This window comes from Ananas comosus, linkage group 9, assembly GCF_001540865.1.
Source record: "Ananas comosus cultivar F153 linkage group 9, ASM154086v1, whole genome shotgun sequence".
NCBI lineage: Eukaryota > Viridiplantae > Streptophyta > Magnoliopsida > Poales > Bromeliaceae > Ananas > Ananas comosus.
In genome coordinates, this window is record NC_033629.1 from 3135201 (window position 1) to 3151105 (window position 15905).

The 15905-nt window shown below is 37.6% G+C and overlaps 1 protein-coding gene across 3 annotated transcripts; it reads right to left on the bottom strand.

The window, feature by feature from the left end:
• Positions 240-14420, bottom strand: LOC109714909 (MATH domain-containing protein At5g43560-like). 3 transcript variants are annotated; one of them, XM_020239654.1, is made up of 13 exons: positions 14265-14420; positions 13422-13667; positions 11493-11604; positions 8888-8976; positions 8723-8791; positions 8485-8614; positions 6717-6875; positions 6154-6517; positions 5067-5179; positions 4448-4592; positions 3277-3746; positions 2785-2983; positions 240-1904 (listed from the first exon to the last, which is right to left on the bottom strand). In XM_020239654.1, the coding sequence occupies exons 2-13, from the start codon at positions 13597-13599 to the stop codon at positions 513-515; spliced, it is 3420 nt and encodes a 1139-aa protein (XP_020095243.1). In that variant the 5' UTR covers positions 13600-13667; positions 14265-14420; the 3' UTR covers positions 240-512. The 3 variants fall into 3 exon arrangements, with proteins under 3 accessions (XP_020095243.1, XP_020095241.1, XP_020095242.1); XM_020239652.1 differs by having other exon boundaries at positions 4448-4595; XM_020239653.1 differs by lacking the exon at positions 14265-14420 and adding an exon at positions 14164-14187 and having other exon boundaries at positions 4448-4595.

The window sequence follows — 15905 nt, forward strand, 5'->3', positions numbered from 1 at the left end:
TATCCACAGCGTGGCATGATGGTACCTCTATGATCCGTACGCAATTTGTGCGATAAATTGGAATTCCGATCGGGACAAGCGCGACTAGTGATACAACAAAACAAGATAAATTGGAATTCCGATCGGGACAAGTGCGACTAGTGATACAACAAAACAAGATGAGCATAAAGTTATATCGGTGACAATCTCTCCAATGAGCTTTTAATGCTAAATTCCACCCCATTCGCCGCCCGTCTGTAGAAACGAAAGTTTAGAATGAGCCCTCTTCTCCAATAAATAGAAGTACAACTTACGAGAGAACACTCAACAAAGCCCGCTGCACTAGATTTTAAGTACGGAATTGCGGAATCATTCTTTACAAGATGTTTTCTCTTTTTTTTTTTTAATCTTTTCTCCTCCATCGAAGGTAAGGATCACATTTTCATATCAAAACTCAACAACAACAATAAAGATCAATTACAGACATTATTAAGATCTCGATGATGATTGCACTGTTCCTTTCATAGACCTCCTCAAGGCCCACCTGCGGGACGATATATAGAGTACCCCTCCACCCCGGTTGTCAAATTCGAATACTCCCCTAGTTGTTGGTATGGGTAACCGTTTGCATCACCCGCGCCTAAATTAAGCATCGACAGGTCGGCACCAGGGCCGTACAGCCACTGGTTTTGCATAACCCCGTCAATCTGACCATCTGGGTACATTGAAAGATCTAACGGTGAGAAATGCCCCTCTCTCAACCCGTGAACAAGACCGCCAGTGCAAGAATCAAAGGCCCGCGAAATGCTCTCATAGCATTGCTCAGCTTGGTCAAACTGACCAGAGGAGCTTGCAGGCAGAGAGTACTGCCGACTGAAGCTCTGTTGGTGATTATAATCGTGGTGAAGCCTACCATTACTCTGCTCCTCATCAAGCAAGTCATTGATGATATCAAGGTGGGGGAATTCGTCAGTGTAATTAGGAAAATTCTGCGGGGGAAGTCGCTTATGTTGCGACTCCCCATAAATGCTGAGACCCTCCATGTCACTCAGTATGTTCAAGCCAAACTTCTCATTATCTATCCAACAGTTCTGGTTGTTTAGCGCGTCCGGCCTAACCGACCCGAAAGTAAACCCCGGTCTTAGTGAGGACTGATCCGATCTTGAAGAAATCTGAGACTGAAGGACAGATGTTGATGCAGAGGAAACAGAGGTCGATGAGTGAGAATACGCAACACCTTGGCTCATAGCAGGGCTCGTGGTACCCGTGGTGGCCATGTTACCCATAATAGCATTACGGTACGACTGAGGAAAATAGCTGGGGGCAGAGGGGGATGGATCATTATTGCCCAATCGGCCAGCGGCACTCCTCGAGCGTGAAAGTTGCGGCGCTGCTTGGACCATGGAAACGGTTGGTATGTACGGTCTAGGCGCCGGGATCAAAGGTGCACTTAAAGGCCTTGACTTTGTAGCGGTCGCTGAGGAGATTGTTGTAGTATTCTTTGAGGAAGTTGTTGGTTTCTGAGTTTCAGTTTTAGGGATGGAAGAGGTTAGCGGCAATCTCAATGACGGTGGAGCTAGTTTATCAGGTTGGACTGTGTGAGTTGATTGAAGCTCTTTTGTAGAAGATGGTTCAGGTGGAGTGGCGGTGGTAACAGTGGTTGCTGGAGAAATAGCTGCGGTGGCGGTGGCGCCGCTGGCAGTGGCGCCGGCAGTGGGGCCGCTGGCGGTGGCGGCGGTAGTGGTGGTTGAGGAAGCTGTAGTGCTTTCTGATGACTGCTTTGGCTGCTGCCAAGAGATTAATGGCTTCTTCAGAGGACTGGCTGAAGAAGAGGATGATCCTCCTGTCGTCTTCTTTGAGTGGCTCGCAATGTCATATTGATCTTTGCTGTTTAGCTTTTTTGTCAGATATATGGCTTCCTCCTCCTGAAAGGAAATCACATTTGAGGGTGATGATGATGATTCAGTTACTGTGGAGTCAAAGCAACAAAACTTTACTTGCACCTAAAGTTGCTATCAGTCCCCTTAACCCGAATATTAGCACAACTAGAAGCACGTACATTTCCCTTCCCAAAAGACTAATCTGTGAATGTGTTTTCTTTAGATGCAACTATAATGTAAACATTATGCTAATAGAGAGAGTTTTTAGACAGGTTTTCTGAATCTACGTGAGAAGTGAGTTTTCAATAGGCGACTTGAGATTAAAGTGTTAAGAAACAATTGACAAAAAGTTGTATTCTTATGTATATGAACATCACAAAGTTTTCAGTAGTTTTACAAACAAAATGCATAGTAAACAGGCTTCCAAGCCCTACGAACTTCTGTCTGAAGATTTTTCAAAAGCTGTGAAGATATCATAGTGTTTAGTTCTAGAAGAATATTATCAAAAGAACATTAAATAACAGGACAGCAGAAATAACGTAGCAATGGAAAATCTTTCGTTATTATTGAGCTTTCAGGCTATTCAATTCCAGCTAGGCATGAACTCTAGGTTAAGTAACGTGATTACATTCTATAACTTTCCTCCACCCTCACCCAATATCATGCATTTCCATAAAATTCCTGCATATGATAGAAATAGCACGCCAGATATATTAAGAAAAAAGTTTGAGAAAAAAAAAAATACTTCAAAAAAATAAAGGCTTTCAAAATTTTCAACAAGCTTTAGAAAATATATAAATTGAATCATCAACTAGGGCCAGAAACTTGATGAAGCATCAAAATAACTTGTGTTTAGAGGTTAAATAACAACGAGTAACAAAAGGAACCGATTGAAGAGAAAGAATACCAAAAGAATCAAGTCTACCTTCTCAACCAGATTGTGCTCAACCAACTGCATCTGATCTTTTAGTGAGAGAACAACCGCCTCAGATTCAGGTCTGGGAGCCCTACAATTGCCAGAAAAAACATGGCCAGAATCGATAGCAGCATCAGGTGGTGGATTATTTCCACCATAAGAACGACCTGTTCGGTCATTCATCTCCTTGTTCCGCTGATTCTTCCCTCTGTTGATTGATTTATACCAGTCACAAAGGTGTTTGAAACAAAGGCAACAAAATAAAACTAAGGGTATTTTACATATCATATCCTTGCAAAATCATCTACTTATGTACACTTCTGTAAAATCAGAATTTTTATATATGTAACTTAAAAGCGCAGCTTTTACCAATTGGAATTATCAAAACTCATCGGCGGAAGTTGGTTTGTACCAAAAAAGTTGAGGGAGAAGGGTGCATTGAAATTTAGTTTTTAAAAAGCATTACTGAATATTCAGATTTTGCAGCAAAATTGAACCTACCTGTTAGGTGATGCCTGGACCTTGTTGTTGGACAAAGTGTTTCCTTTGTAAGGGCCGGACATCACAACCGATGGGACTGAATCAGTAGAACAAGTCGACGAGCTGTCATCGATTGGAGGGCTTCTCTTTCCTGTTTTCCCATTTGGTACGTCACCACTACTAGCCTCCATGTTAGGGTAAGTTTCCGATACATCAGTGTCCCAGTTTACAGGACTGCTACCTCTACCTTCTATATCGAGCTGCGTCACCTCAGTACAATTATCTCCACCATCAGACACATCCGACGCATCTTCTTGGTTATTGACCTTCTGAATATCTGGTTCGGACTGCTTAGCTGGGACATCATCAATACTTCTATCATCTGATGGCTCTTCATCCTCCTGGAATTTTTCCTGAATAATAGTGTCAGCCTTCAAGTCTCTTCCTTTCTCTTTGCTTTTTCGACTATTTCTCTTTTGTTTGCCCTGACCCTATAGTAAAAGGAAAAAGTATGATTCCTAGAGAATTATTTCTGGATTGCACGGTTAAGCATAGGAACTAAGTAATGCCAACTGTCTATGGACCACCCAACAGAAAAGGACAATACAAAAATCTGCCAACAAGCCTAATAGGTTTCTACTAACTGCTCCCTGTAGGCAGGGTTTAAGCAAAGCCATTAAAGAAACAATAGAGAATCAATTCTCAGAAAGGGCAAGAGAAGCAACCTGTAACAGAGTAGTAAATGTCCAGGAAATTTTTTTTAAAAAAAACGACATGAGTAGGTACAAATACATTGGTGCCTTGAAGGTCAGACAGAAACTAACTATTGTAGTTGACAGATCTAAATTCGCAAACATTTTTCCAAATGAACTCCTGTGATGGCACCATTTAGAACTTAAATTAAGACTCTGAGAACTATCTAACAAATATTCAATAGCTCTACCAATAACCAGATCCTGATATCAGAAATAAATTAGTTTTAACTTCCATCGAAGTTACAAGTCATATGGACTTTTATACAAGTAACTGTATGTCAAGATACACATAAGATGTCAATCACTTCTCTAGTACGTGCCATAATATTAAAAGAATCTGGGTTCGTGAGGAAATTAACTGGAGACAAAGGTGCAATGGACAACAGAAGAACCTAAAAGGGTACTCGATAAAACAAGTAAATTTTATGGCGACACACCTGTTTTTTCTTTGCACGCTTCTCCCTGTCAGCAACAGCACGCTTTCCCTTGAGATCATCAGCTAGTCCAGCAGCTTCCTCTTCACGGATGAGCTCCTCCTGCCTCTTTAGAGCAACAGCTTCTTGGTACGCAACCTCAATTCTACTGCTGTCAATAAAAAAATAGAACAAAATTAGCAATACAAACCAAAGAACTCGTGTAACATCAGTGTATACATGATATGCACGCGAAAAAGTGCCTAAGGTATTATTAAAAGAGGGTTTTTTAGTTTTATTTATTAAATTGCTAATTCCTGTGTTGATTGTAAAACATGCTATGGTGTACAAATTTCAAAACTCCAACAACCAGAGGAACAACCAAATTTTTCTCAATACAGAACAGAGAAAAGGAAAACCGTGAAAAAGGGCAATCTTCAACTGTAATACACCACAGACAAAAAGTCGTGGCTTCGAAAAGCAAATATTTGAATATAATCTCTATAATTACAGTAGGTACTATATTTTTCAAGATCAATAACTGGAGAACACTAATATCAATGTTTAATATCCCAATTGAATAAAGATACTCATATGATGAATACATTCAATTCGATAGGTAACGGTGGAATCGAAATAAAACCTGAATATATGAGCTAGGACAAAAATTTCCAGAGTCCTCCGACCCAGCTCCATTAGGCGCCTTTCATCACGCTCAGTGGAATCTTTGTTGATTTCTTCGCCAGAACTTCCATCCTGCATGTCATCATTAAAATAATATTAACGTGAAAGAGCTCTGAAAAATATTTTTAATGCAGGACATCTGCTGAATAACCTATAAGTAGATCAGCCAATAATACATAATAACTCACATGCGACCATAGAAATGTACAAGTATTCCAATTCCTGTAACTTTCGTAAGGACCTGGAAGAATTCACATTTCTTTTCTGAAGACATCGTACCAAATACAATTCATGCATGTATCATAAACATCCTAAAGTATGAACATAGTTTTCCTTGAAGGCTCTATTGAGTATCAACACTTGAAATTTTCCTGGTTATCTCAGATCACTCGATGCGTGTGTCTAAAATCCCTATTACTTTACACCAGCACCACTAGCAACATATAATCAGTCTTAGTTATCTTTTTGTTGCTACTGTCAATATATTCTCTTCCATAGTGAGGGGAATAGCAACTTATCTAGGCTTGGCTACTTGTCTGTAGGCCAATAATTTCAGTTTAGAAAGGTGTCTTAACTCACAACTCAGAACCATCAAAGCCAGATAAGTCCGTAAGCTAGAATCTAGCAATTTTTAGCTCACTAGTGGATCAAAGCACAATAACCTGAAGAACTAACTAGCAATCGACTAGAAATATTATCAAATGTAACCGCTGATATAATATAATAAACAATTAAAGTGCATGTTTGACCCTGCTTCTACCTCTGCTTCCTGCTGCAGCTACCTGTAGCAGAGCATTTGGCAGACAGAAAAGTCTGAAAATTTCTTCTGCTGAGGAGAAGCCAAAATGAGAATTTGAGCGCTAAAAGCAGAAGCTCCAATCTGGAGCTTTTGCTTCTGCAACTAAGGGAAGCTACTAGGATGAAGTCAACATAGCGCTTCTCCTGATAATACTACTTAAACAGTGCTTTACCAAACAACACCACATCACATAGCAGTGCCAAACTGGGAACAAACTGAAGAAATAACCAGAAAAACTAATAGCTACCTTGGTTCGGTTCTGCGAAGACTTGTCATCTTTAGGAGGCAAAGGCTGATGAGGCAAGGGCTCTGATACTGCTCTCTCAAGCAGCATTATCACATCATCAGCCAACACAAACATGTCTTTGTCGATCCGTACCATCGGATGTGGTAGCTCTTCCAGTTCCACTAATTTTGGTAACCCTTTTTTGTTCTTGCTCTGGAACTCAAGAGCCTTCAGCCCGCTGTACAGAGAGTCCATAACTAAGGTAGAAGTTACTTCTTTTTCCATAAAGAAATGCTTGACAACCAACTTCAGTATGGCTTCACTCTTGTCCCTTGACATACGTCTCCTGGAACTCGCATCAATTCCTAGCCAAAAGACACGAAAACTGGAACACCAGAATCAAAAGAATATTGTCAAATGTCAGCTTAGTTCCAAATTTATCTGACACTGAAAACTAATGAATGTGAATATTGATTTGGAGAGAGAGAGAGAGAGAGAGAGAGAGAGAGAGAGAGTATGGGGAGGGGGAGTGTGGCGTGTGGGGCGGGGGTAGGTGGTAGGGTAGTTGGGATATGGAATCAAACCTTGACCACCTCACTTTATCCTCGATCAACTTGGTAAGCTTGCTTCTTCTCTCCTCAATAAAACGTCGGCAAATTTGCTCTACGTTAGACAAATAGATACGGACCAGCTCCCTCCGGTACTGGCAGTCAAGGCAACGGAATGGGCGGTTTGCTTTCTCCCTCAAATAACAAAATGCAGAAGCGAGTACAGTTATGAAAAGGTACACATTAAGTTCTCATTGACAAGAATATGAAATCTTTCCAAGAAAAACCAAGAAAAAAATTCGATGGAAGAAGAAACCATGGAAGATGCTATCAAGTTCCAATCAAGTGCAATAAGCACGTAGTTTTTTGCTTAGTCAGGAAGTTTCTAATGAAAAAAGAAAAGAAGCAATAACAATATGGACAATTGGCAGAATGGAAAATCTCAATGATATCAACTAGATATGTTTCTTTGAAAGATCAAATATTAGAGAACCATGCGCCTTCGCCACCCTTGCAAAAGAAAATCATAGTTATTAGAAATGGTGGCCAATTATTCAGCCCATCCAGCATATGGCAATTACAACAAAGAAAAACATCAAAATCACAGATTAACCAAAAACTATTACAACTATCCATACAAAGTGATAAGAAGGTATACAATCATTAACAAAAGTTAGTAAAGGGTGATTTATATCATTCAAAGGAGAAAAAAAAAATTGAAATTGAATGAACAGAAAAGAGGCCATTCCTTGTGGAGAGTATACAAGGAAAAATAAACATCACCCACGAATGTCCTACTCCAACATAGTGAATGTAACAAATGCTTGATTCCTTACTATTTATCAGATGCTTTGTGCTCATAGTTCAACATCAGATTAGAGGTTAGAGATCAGTAACAAAGTTCAAACATCAAATTCTTTATGCACCAAGAAAGAAACCAAGGCTGAGCCATGTTTGGCCCCTGTATTGGATACTATGTCTGAGCCTGAAATTTTGATCCCAATTATGTCCTGGGTAGGTTCCGTTTTCCGTCCCTGCAGTGATCTATCGCGGAAATCCAAATAAATAAATCCTAGCCTCTTAGGTAATACCATAACTCTAAGGGACCGTTCGGTTCTTTGTTTGTGATATACTGGAATTGTTGTATATTTTATAATTGGAATAGCAAGTTTGTTACTAGTTTACCATCCACTTGGGTTAGAATATTTTTAGGAACTTATGTGTTCTTATTAATAGGCTACTCATGATTCCCAGGAACGACAACACCTCCTAAACCATGGCAATGTAATATTCCCGTTAGTTGGGAATGCATGATGATTACACTACTTCACCAAGAACTTCTATAGATTCCCAAGTTAGATTGTACAGTAATGATTAAAAATCTTGAACATAAAATATGACTTCCAGAATTTTACAAAACCCCGAACCAAACAGGCCCTAAATTTAAGGGCTTACTCGGATTTCAGAATAATTTATCTGATGATAACTGGTGATGCATGTAGGTTTCATTTTGTACAACCTAGGAGCTTGATTTTAGTCTATTGCAATAACTCTATAGTCAAGATTTTTCAGGATGCTACGTTCCACACAAGAGGCAACTCACGTATAACAAGCCATGCACTCATGATTTTTCTAAACTTATGCTCGGTGTGAAGCTCCAAAAGGAAAAAAATTCAGATAAGGCCACACATATTTTTCTTGCGAATGACAAGGAGATTTTATGTGCATGAGCCCGACAAATAACTTGTTTCTTGCAAAAACAATAAAATAAACTGATGATCTTGAATATGGATATATTAAAAACCTGATAACTTGAACTTGCGCTTTAATAATAAGGCAATCATCAACAACGAAGCCATCATGAACTTTTGATAACTCCATAAATTTTTTCCACCCCCAATCATGCTCTTTCTTCCAGAACCGGTGCAACGTATCTGCAGAACTACCTTACGTAAGCATCCAACACAATAATCAATCACAAGCTAACAGAAAAACAAAAAAGATCCATCCATGACTGACTACAATCCAGATATTCAACTAACCAGAGAACTTAGATTTCTTGGGATCTTTGTTAACTACAGCAATTGTAAATTGCGCAAAGTGACTCCATCCTGAAAATGTTCAGGATAGAAGGGTAGAGGTTAGTATATAAGTCACAAGAACTCCCAATATAAAAAGAAAAAAACAGTATTAAATATGCTGTAAACCTGGCAGAAGTTTATCGTGATTAGCAACACAGAGGAACAATGATAAGTGATTGCAGACGTCACATCCTTGTGGGTAGATTAAAATATACCTGGAAAGTAATTCAACATGTTTAAATTGCTAGCTGCAACGTAAGGTACCAGTGTAAACGTATAAGCACATAAAACAATGAACGCTCAGCAAGTTGTTACGTGATTTTGAATTTCTAATAATGTCCATTTATGACACTTAGGAGTGAATATAAATATATAATTATTTTAGAATTCATATACTGCATCTATAGAATGCATCCATAATGACATTATGGCAATTTGTCCATCAGCAGTCACCAGGGTGACTTAACCCAATATGATATACCACCAGAACAAAGACAATTATAACATTGTCCTGCGATTTTCTTTTAGGGTTAAACAATTTCAAACAAAATTTTGGTTGTTTCTGCAACCAACCAAAAGAAAAGGCCGAAATGACAAGAATATACTTCAATTTACAGCATCACAGTTTCAAATAAAAAAGATTGATAAGATATCTTAAAAATGTGCAGTATTGGGTTCTGTATAAAAAGATACAAGGTTATGCTTAGTTTACTATGGTTTGCCATGGCACCTTAACATTTGAATCTCCATTAACCTAATAACGAGTAGCTAATACATTTTGCACCATCACATGTTTGGATAAGGGAGAAACTAGAAAAGAAAGGGAAAACAAGCTGATAAAAATATAACCCTACCATTTTATCTATTTCTCAATCTTGCACCTCATAATTAAGAGATAGGTCCAAAAATATGAGGTGCAGTACCACAACATGATATTTTGGTCTATAAGACTATAACTAGAATATTTTTAACATACCCATTAGTTTGACAGAATCAAGTATGGAAATGGGGCCTAATTATTCAAACAAAAGGAAGTTAGAGGCATAACAGTACAACAGTACAGGGGCAACGTTATTACAACAACTAAAATTCGACAATAAGATCTTCAGAGAATGCATGTTAGCAGACAGCTTACTCAAGTGCTCATTATGCGACGCCCAACTCATAAGATGTAGTATGTGCAGGTGGGTGAACCAATCTCAGCCACAAATGCAGAAGCATATATGCATCATATCACAATTACATAAAATGGGAACAGATATGATTCGTGGAACAGGAACCGATTATCGCAAAATGCCACTTGCTCTTAAGAAATGGTAAGATAAGGGTAGTCAAGCTTGACGTGCTTCATAGGACGAGAATATTTACTTGAAACACAATATGCAAATATACTGTTATACTTAATATATATATATATATATATATATATATATATATATACATATATATATATAACGCGCACATGTAACTCTATATACGATGTTATTATTGATTAAATAGCCAGAATTGCAAATTTGCTAGTAATTCATGAATGGGATCACATGTTCCACTTCCAACTTCGAAGGATGTTTTATGAATATCAGTAATTGTGATCTATGCACCGATTTTTAGAACAGCGCACCCAATGTTATGTGGAAAAGGATATGAAGTGATGTGCAGTATGGATACAGGAACATGGCATGCTAGTTTCTCAGGAACATGGCACAAGAGTGGTAGAATTAGTTGGACCATTAAATTGAAACATGGTTCGGCTCAGACTGTCACCATGGAGCTGCATATATAAAAAAATCAATAACTTACCTTTCATCACCGCTTAGGTTCTTGCCTTCATTAAGACTGGATTAGGTATTAACTATTCTAATTAAAACGGGCACTCTTCTTCTTCTTTTTTCTGTATCATTGTATCTTATAAACACATTTCTTTTAGGTAACATAACAAATTAAATTAGACCCAGAAAACCTTTCTCTTTTACCCCACAAATCGGAATGCGTGATCATCACACTTCTGAGGGGTTTGCAAACCTGATAAATTTAGTTTGCCTATGCACGCCTTCTCAACTGAATAAAATTTAGCAAGAAAATGAACTGAGAAAACCTATTACCCATTACGGATTAGTTGCATTTTAGGACAGTAAATTCTGTATATATTTCTAAAAGGTGAAAAAAAATAGTGGATCTTAAAGCTGATTTGAATTCTAAAAAGACTGACAGGAAAACAAAAATTAAAAAATAATGAATGGATTCTCCCACTTGTTCATTCTCTGTTAAGATCATTGAAAGAAAATGACAAGAAAATAAGAATACTGAAAAATGAAAACTTAGATTTTAACTTACTTTTTTTTTCTCTCTTTTTTCAGGTCCAAAAGTCTGCACAACCTATTAGCAAGATTCATGTAGCTAGCAAGCTAAAATTGATATGTGAGGTAATACAGTTTCTTGCTTGTAATCAACTTTAAGTAACGCAGTTTCGTGCTTGTAATCAAGTTTAATGACTTTGTAGACTAACACTATAGCGAATCTAACACAAGCAACTATTTATATCTGAGCTATTAGACAAAAAAAAATTAGGAACTTTTAAATCTAGTAAAAAGAACTCTTGGACTGCTATCAATAAAGATAAAATGGACTAAGGGCTTTTTAAGAATGCTTCTACTCTGGCAACAACTTTGCTACTTTACAAGTCCAGAAAGTTAGCATACTTTGACTTGAGCTGGATAAACAAGCCACTTACCACTTGTAACCACCAACTTCAAAAGCATTACTTCGCAGTTCTCTCTTTTTAATTTCTGAGAAGCTCTCAATCTTCCATGTAAATCTTCCAAATAATTCAGCTGGCTTGGGTCCTGACATAGCAAAACAAGTCAAGGGAAGAGGCAAATGCTGATAGTCAAACAAGTAATTTGACAAAATGCATGTAATAAATAAAGCATGCAAACAAATTATATACAACCTTCATTCACACTCAATCTTTCTTGATGTATAGCAACAAGATGTACACCAAAGATATATAAGTACTCAGCCAAGACTTATTAGCCATTAATTTGCAAATCATACACAAGACAACAAAAGATTTGGCAACAAGAACAGAGCCAAGCCATCTCAATGTTTAACAAGCATCATAGACTAATACAACGCCAAACAGTGGAAGAGGTAATTAACTGTACTAACATGCCGGACATGTGAAAATAAAATTGAAAGGATGGTGTGAGAGTCGGAAGCCAAAAGAACATACCAAGGACTAACAGGCATTCTAATTTCAAAACACACAATTTGGTTGAATGCTAGGTATAAATTTTCTAAGCTTGGATCTTTACAGTTTCTGCCTTATAAATCAAACAAGTCCTTGGGAGTCTTTTAAACCTTGTAGGGTTGTTCTCTAATATGGCACTTCCATTAAGTTGCTATTACGACAATGTTAGATAACCAAACACGAAACTGATATCTAAGTCTCATTAAACAATTACATGTTACCTTGCAGGGTGTAAAACTATAACTTGGAAGTGCCCGGTGACGCAGTAGCCAAAAACATTCCCAGGCACTTTTTCTGGCCAGAATGTGTCGGCACCATTAGCATATTCTCACATAATTTAACACATTCTGCATGAAGAGAACCCAACAAATGATCCTAGCTGGGGCATAGAATATCATTTAATATAATATTCTTCCCTCTCCAGTTACAATAACATTCTTCCCTCTCCAGTTACATCGATCAGATTTAACCACTTCGCCTCAGCATCCAGTGCCATCAAGCACCCACCACTCGGCAACCAGCAGCACACAGCAAGGCCCTATTGACCCGTACTTTATCGTTGATTTTCACTATGCATGACAGTTTTTGCCGACTATCAAAGTTAGTAAATTAGATAGCTATTTGAACTCATTATTTTGGCAGTCCTCTTCTGACCTTTTGAAAGGTGTTTCTTCATAACTGAAAAGTTGATAGCTTAAGTCAGTAGGAAATCCATTAAACACCTAGCTTATACAGCTCCCCAACCTGAGGAGAGCATAGCTGCCTTAACATCCTTGTCTAACACCAACAATAATTTGTAAGATTCAGTCAAGCACTCTTACTGAGATTTATGACACATATACAAACACATTTTGCATGGTAAACACTTTGGGTATATCTTCTAAGAGATAAACTTTTTATAAACTATGTGAGACAGTGAGAGCAATAAAAGCCATTTTTGTTTCATAAAAGATGAAATCCAAATCTCAAAAGAACGATAAAGAAGACAATCAACCGCAAATAATCCCTTTCTGTGATGCAACCGTAAATATGGTCTTTTCCGCACTGAGCATGCTAGAGACTCAAACTAGGACTACTTACGCTCCCATGAACTAAAACAGCAGCATCTCCTTTGCATTAGTTCCACTCTATCTCAAGAGCTTCTTGCAGCACTTCAACTACTAATGACATACACCTGCATAATCGTTTAACTTAATGACCCTCGGGTTCTTTTGGGATAACAAACCAAAACCAATCTAAAGTGCAACTGTCTCACATTAATAGGGCCCCTTATATGGAACAAATCAGATGAGCACTTTACCAACAAATTAAGTCATATGAGTTAAAAACAATCCTTTGCACAAAAATTAGCAACAAAGAATGACATACAAAATTCAAAAGTAGTGAAAAAAGCATGAGTAGAAGGCACACCACAATCATCGTCATCGTCCCAATAAGGAGGCGAAGTGGACGGCGTCCCGTTTTCAACCTGCTCGCAGGACCGCCACTCTGCTAGAGTATCCCCGGAGTTTAGCTGCTCGCTCGACATCCCCTCCATAAGTGAAGACCTCTCGACCACCCCGCAATCCTCAGTTATAGAACCAGACATATTGCCAAAATCTTGCAATAACACCCTGGCTTATCGGCTCTCTTGTCGAAATCTCCCTTGTTCTTCACCTGCAAAAGGAATTTCAGATAAGATTTTGGCCAAGAAAAGCTCTATACGCATCTAGCAACTGTGTTTTATCTTCCAACAACACCAGGACAACAGGGAAAGAAAAAAGTCAAAAAGTTGCAACAAGATTGAAATGCCCTTATATCCTAAATGGCCAAATTAACCCAAAAAACCCTCTGAATTGATGAAATGAAGCTCATTCAGCTTCAAATTCAAAAAAAGGCGGAAATATCAAATGAGGAAAACGCAAAAACAAAACAAAATAAACCTCTCACAAAATTCAATTCACAAACCCTCAATCCCCCCACCTCCGAGATCCAAAACCTAAAAGCCCCAATCAACCCACCGATACCCAAAATCCACGAATCCCCACGCCCCCCAAACGCACCGCCGCCCAAAAAAAGGCACAAATTTGGGGGGTAATCCCAAACACGAACCCCCAAACCAGCGCCGCACCCAAAAAAAAAGAGGAAAAAATGAAAAGTAAAAAAAAAAAACCCAATCGACCGCGCCGCAGCGGACGCAGCAGCTCAAGCAGGAGAATCCGCGCGAATCCAAAACGCCCCAAAAGCGCCGGCGCCGCGATCTGAATCGCTTACCTCGCGGAGAAGCGCCGCTGCAACGGGAACGCGTCGGCGACGGCGACAGAGAAGCGATGTGTAGAGATAGAGAGAGAAAGAGCCTTCTTCTTCTTCCTCCTCCTCCTCCTCCGGCGCCGGGAGAGATATATAGAGAGAGAGAAAGAGGAGAGAAAGAGAGAGAGAGAGAGAGAGAGAGGAGATGGAGAATATGAGATTAGGGGGGGCCGAAGAGGAACGCGAGCGCGGAGAGAGAGAGAGAGAGAGAAAAAAAAAAAAATTGCCGCAGAGGAAATTTTAATTATAAATTAATCTAAATATATATATATTTATATTTATATTTATATTTATATTTATATTTATATTTTTTATATAAATGAAAATGGGGGAGATACTAAAAAAAAAAAAAAACGAGGGCTTCGTCCCCGTTGTCCTTCCTTTCTTACACGGTTTCACCCACTGTAAGAAAACTAATAATAATAATAATAATTAATTGAGAAAAAGAAGAATTAATTACTTGCGTAATAACAATAATAATAATAATAATAATTGCAGTAATTACTAAATTTTAAGCGTATTGTTATGCGTACACAAAAACGTACCTGAGGACATGAACCGGGGAATAAACCCTAGAAAGAGCGATCTCGCAATCGTGCGGGGTGGGAGCGGACAAGCGTACAACAAATTTCGCGTTTGTGATTGTTGCCTACACCCCGTGTACGGCATATCTCGTGCACCAAACACATACGTACACATATTATTTGTTATTTTTTAGGTGAAAACATAGAAAACTTATCTAAACTATTGATCATCTTGAATAGTTTATTCAAACTTTTAAAATTTTTATTTTACTATCCAATCTTTTAATTTGCTTGATTCGAGTAAATAAACGATATCGTGACTCTAAAATTTAAGCAATTTACTTACTTTAACAAAATAACAGTTGTGCGCATTATATAAAATATACTAAGTAAATTTGTAAAAATAGATACAGATTCAAAATTTAAAGCCAAAATATCGTTAACTGACTCAGATCAAATAAATTGAAAGTTTAGATAGTAAAATCATAATTTTGAAATGTTGGATAGTTAAATCGAAATAATGCGTAGTTCAAAAAAAGTTTGTACATTTTTAGCATTTTCTATTTTTTAAAAAATGCTACACTAGTACACCTACACCCTTTAAATATGTGTTATTTTTACATCTTTTCTATCAAAAGTTCACAAAATTTGTTAGATTTTTAGTATTTAAAAATATAAAAACATGTATATTTATTTGATCTGAGCATCTAACGTTTAAAAATTTAATTTTGCTCTCTAACTTTTTAACTTTATTTGATTTCAGTCAATTAATCACTTTTTAATTTTAAAATTTGAATGTGTCACTTATCTTTACTAATTAATTAGTTTATTTTGTATTTATATATATTAAAATAAATAATTAGCTTACATTTGTTATCAAAAGAGCCATCTAATGACCTAATTAAAAAAAACTAAAACGTCGGATACTAAATTCAAAATTTTGAAGGATTGTCGAACTGAAATAGTGTATAGTTTAGGGAAACTCTATACATTTTTACCCAAAAAAGAGTTTATAATTAAGATTAGTATAGGAAAAAAAATTGCTCTTAATTCAGCATAGTGTAAATTTTACACCTAGTCT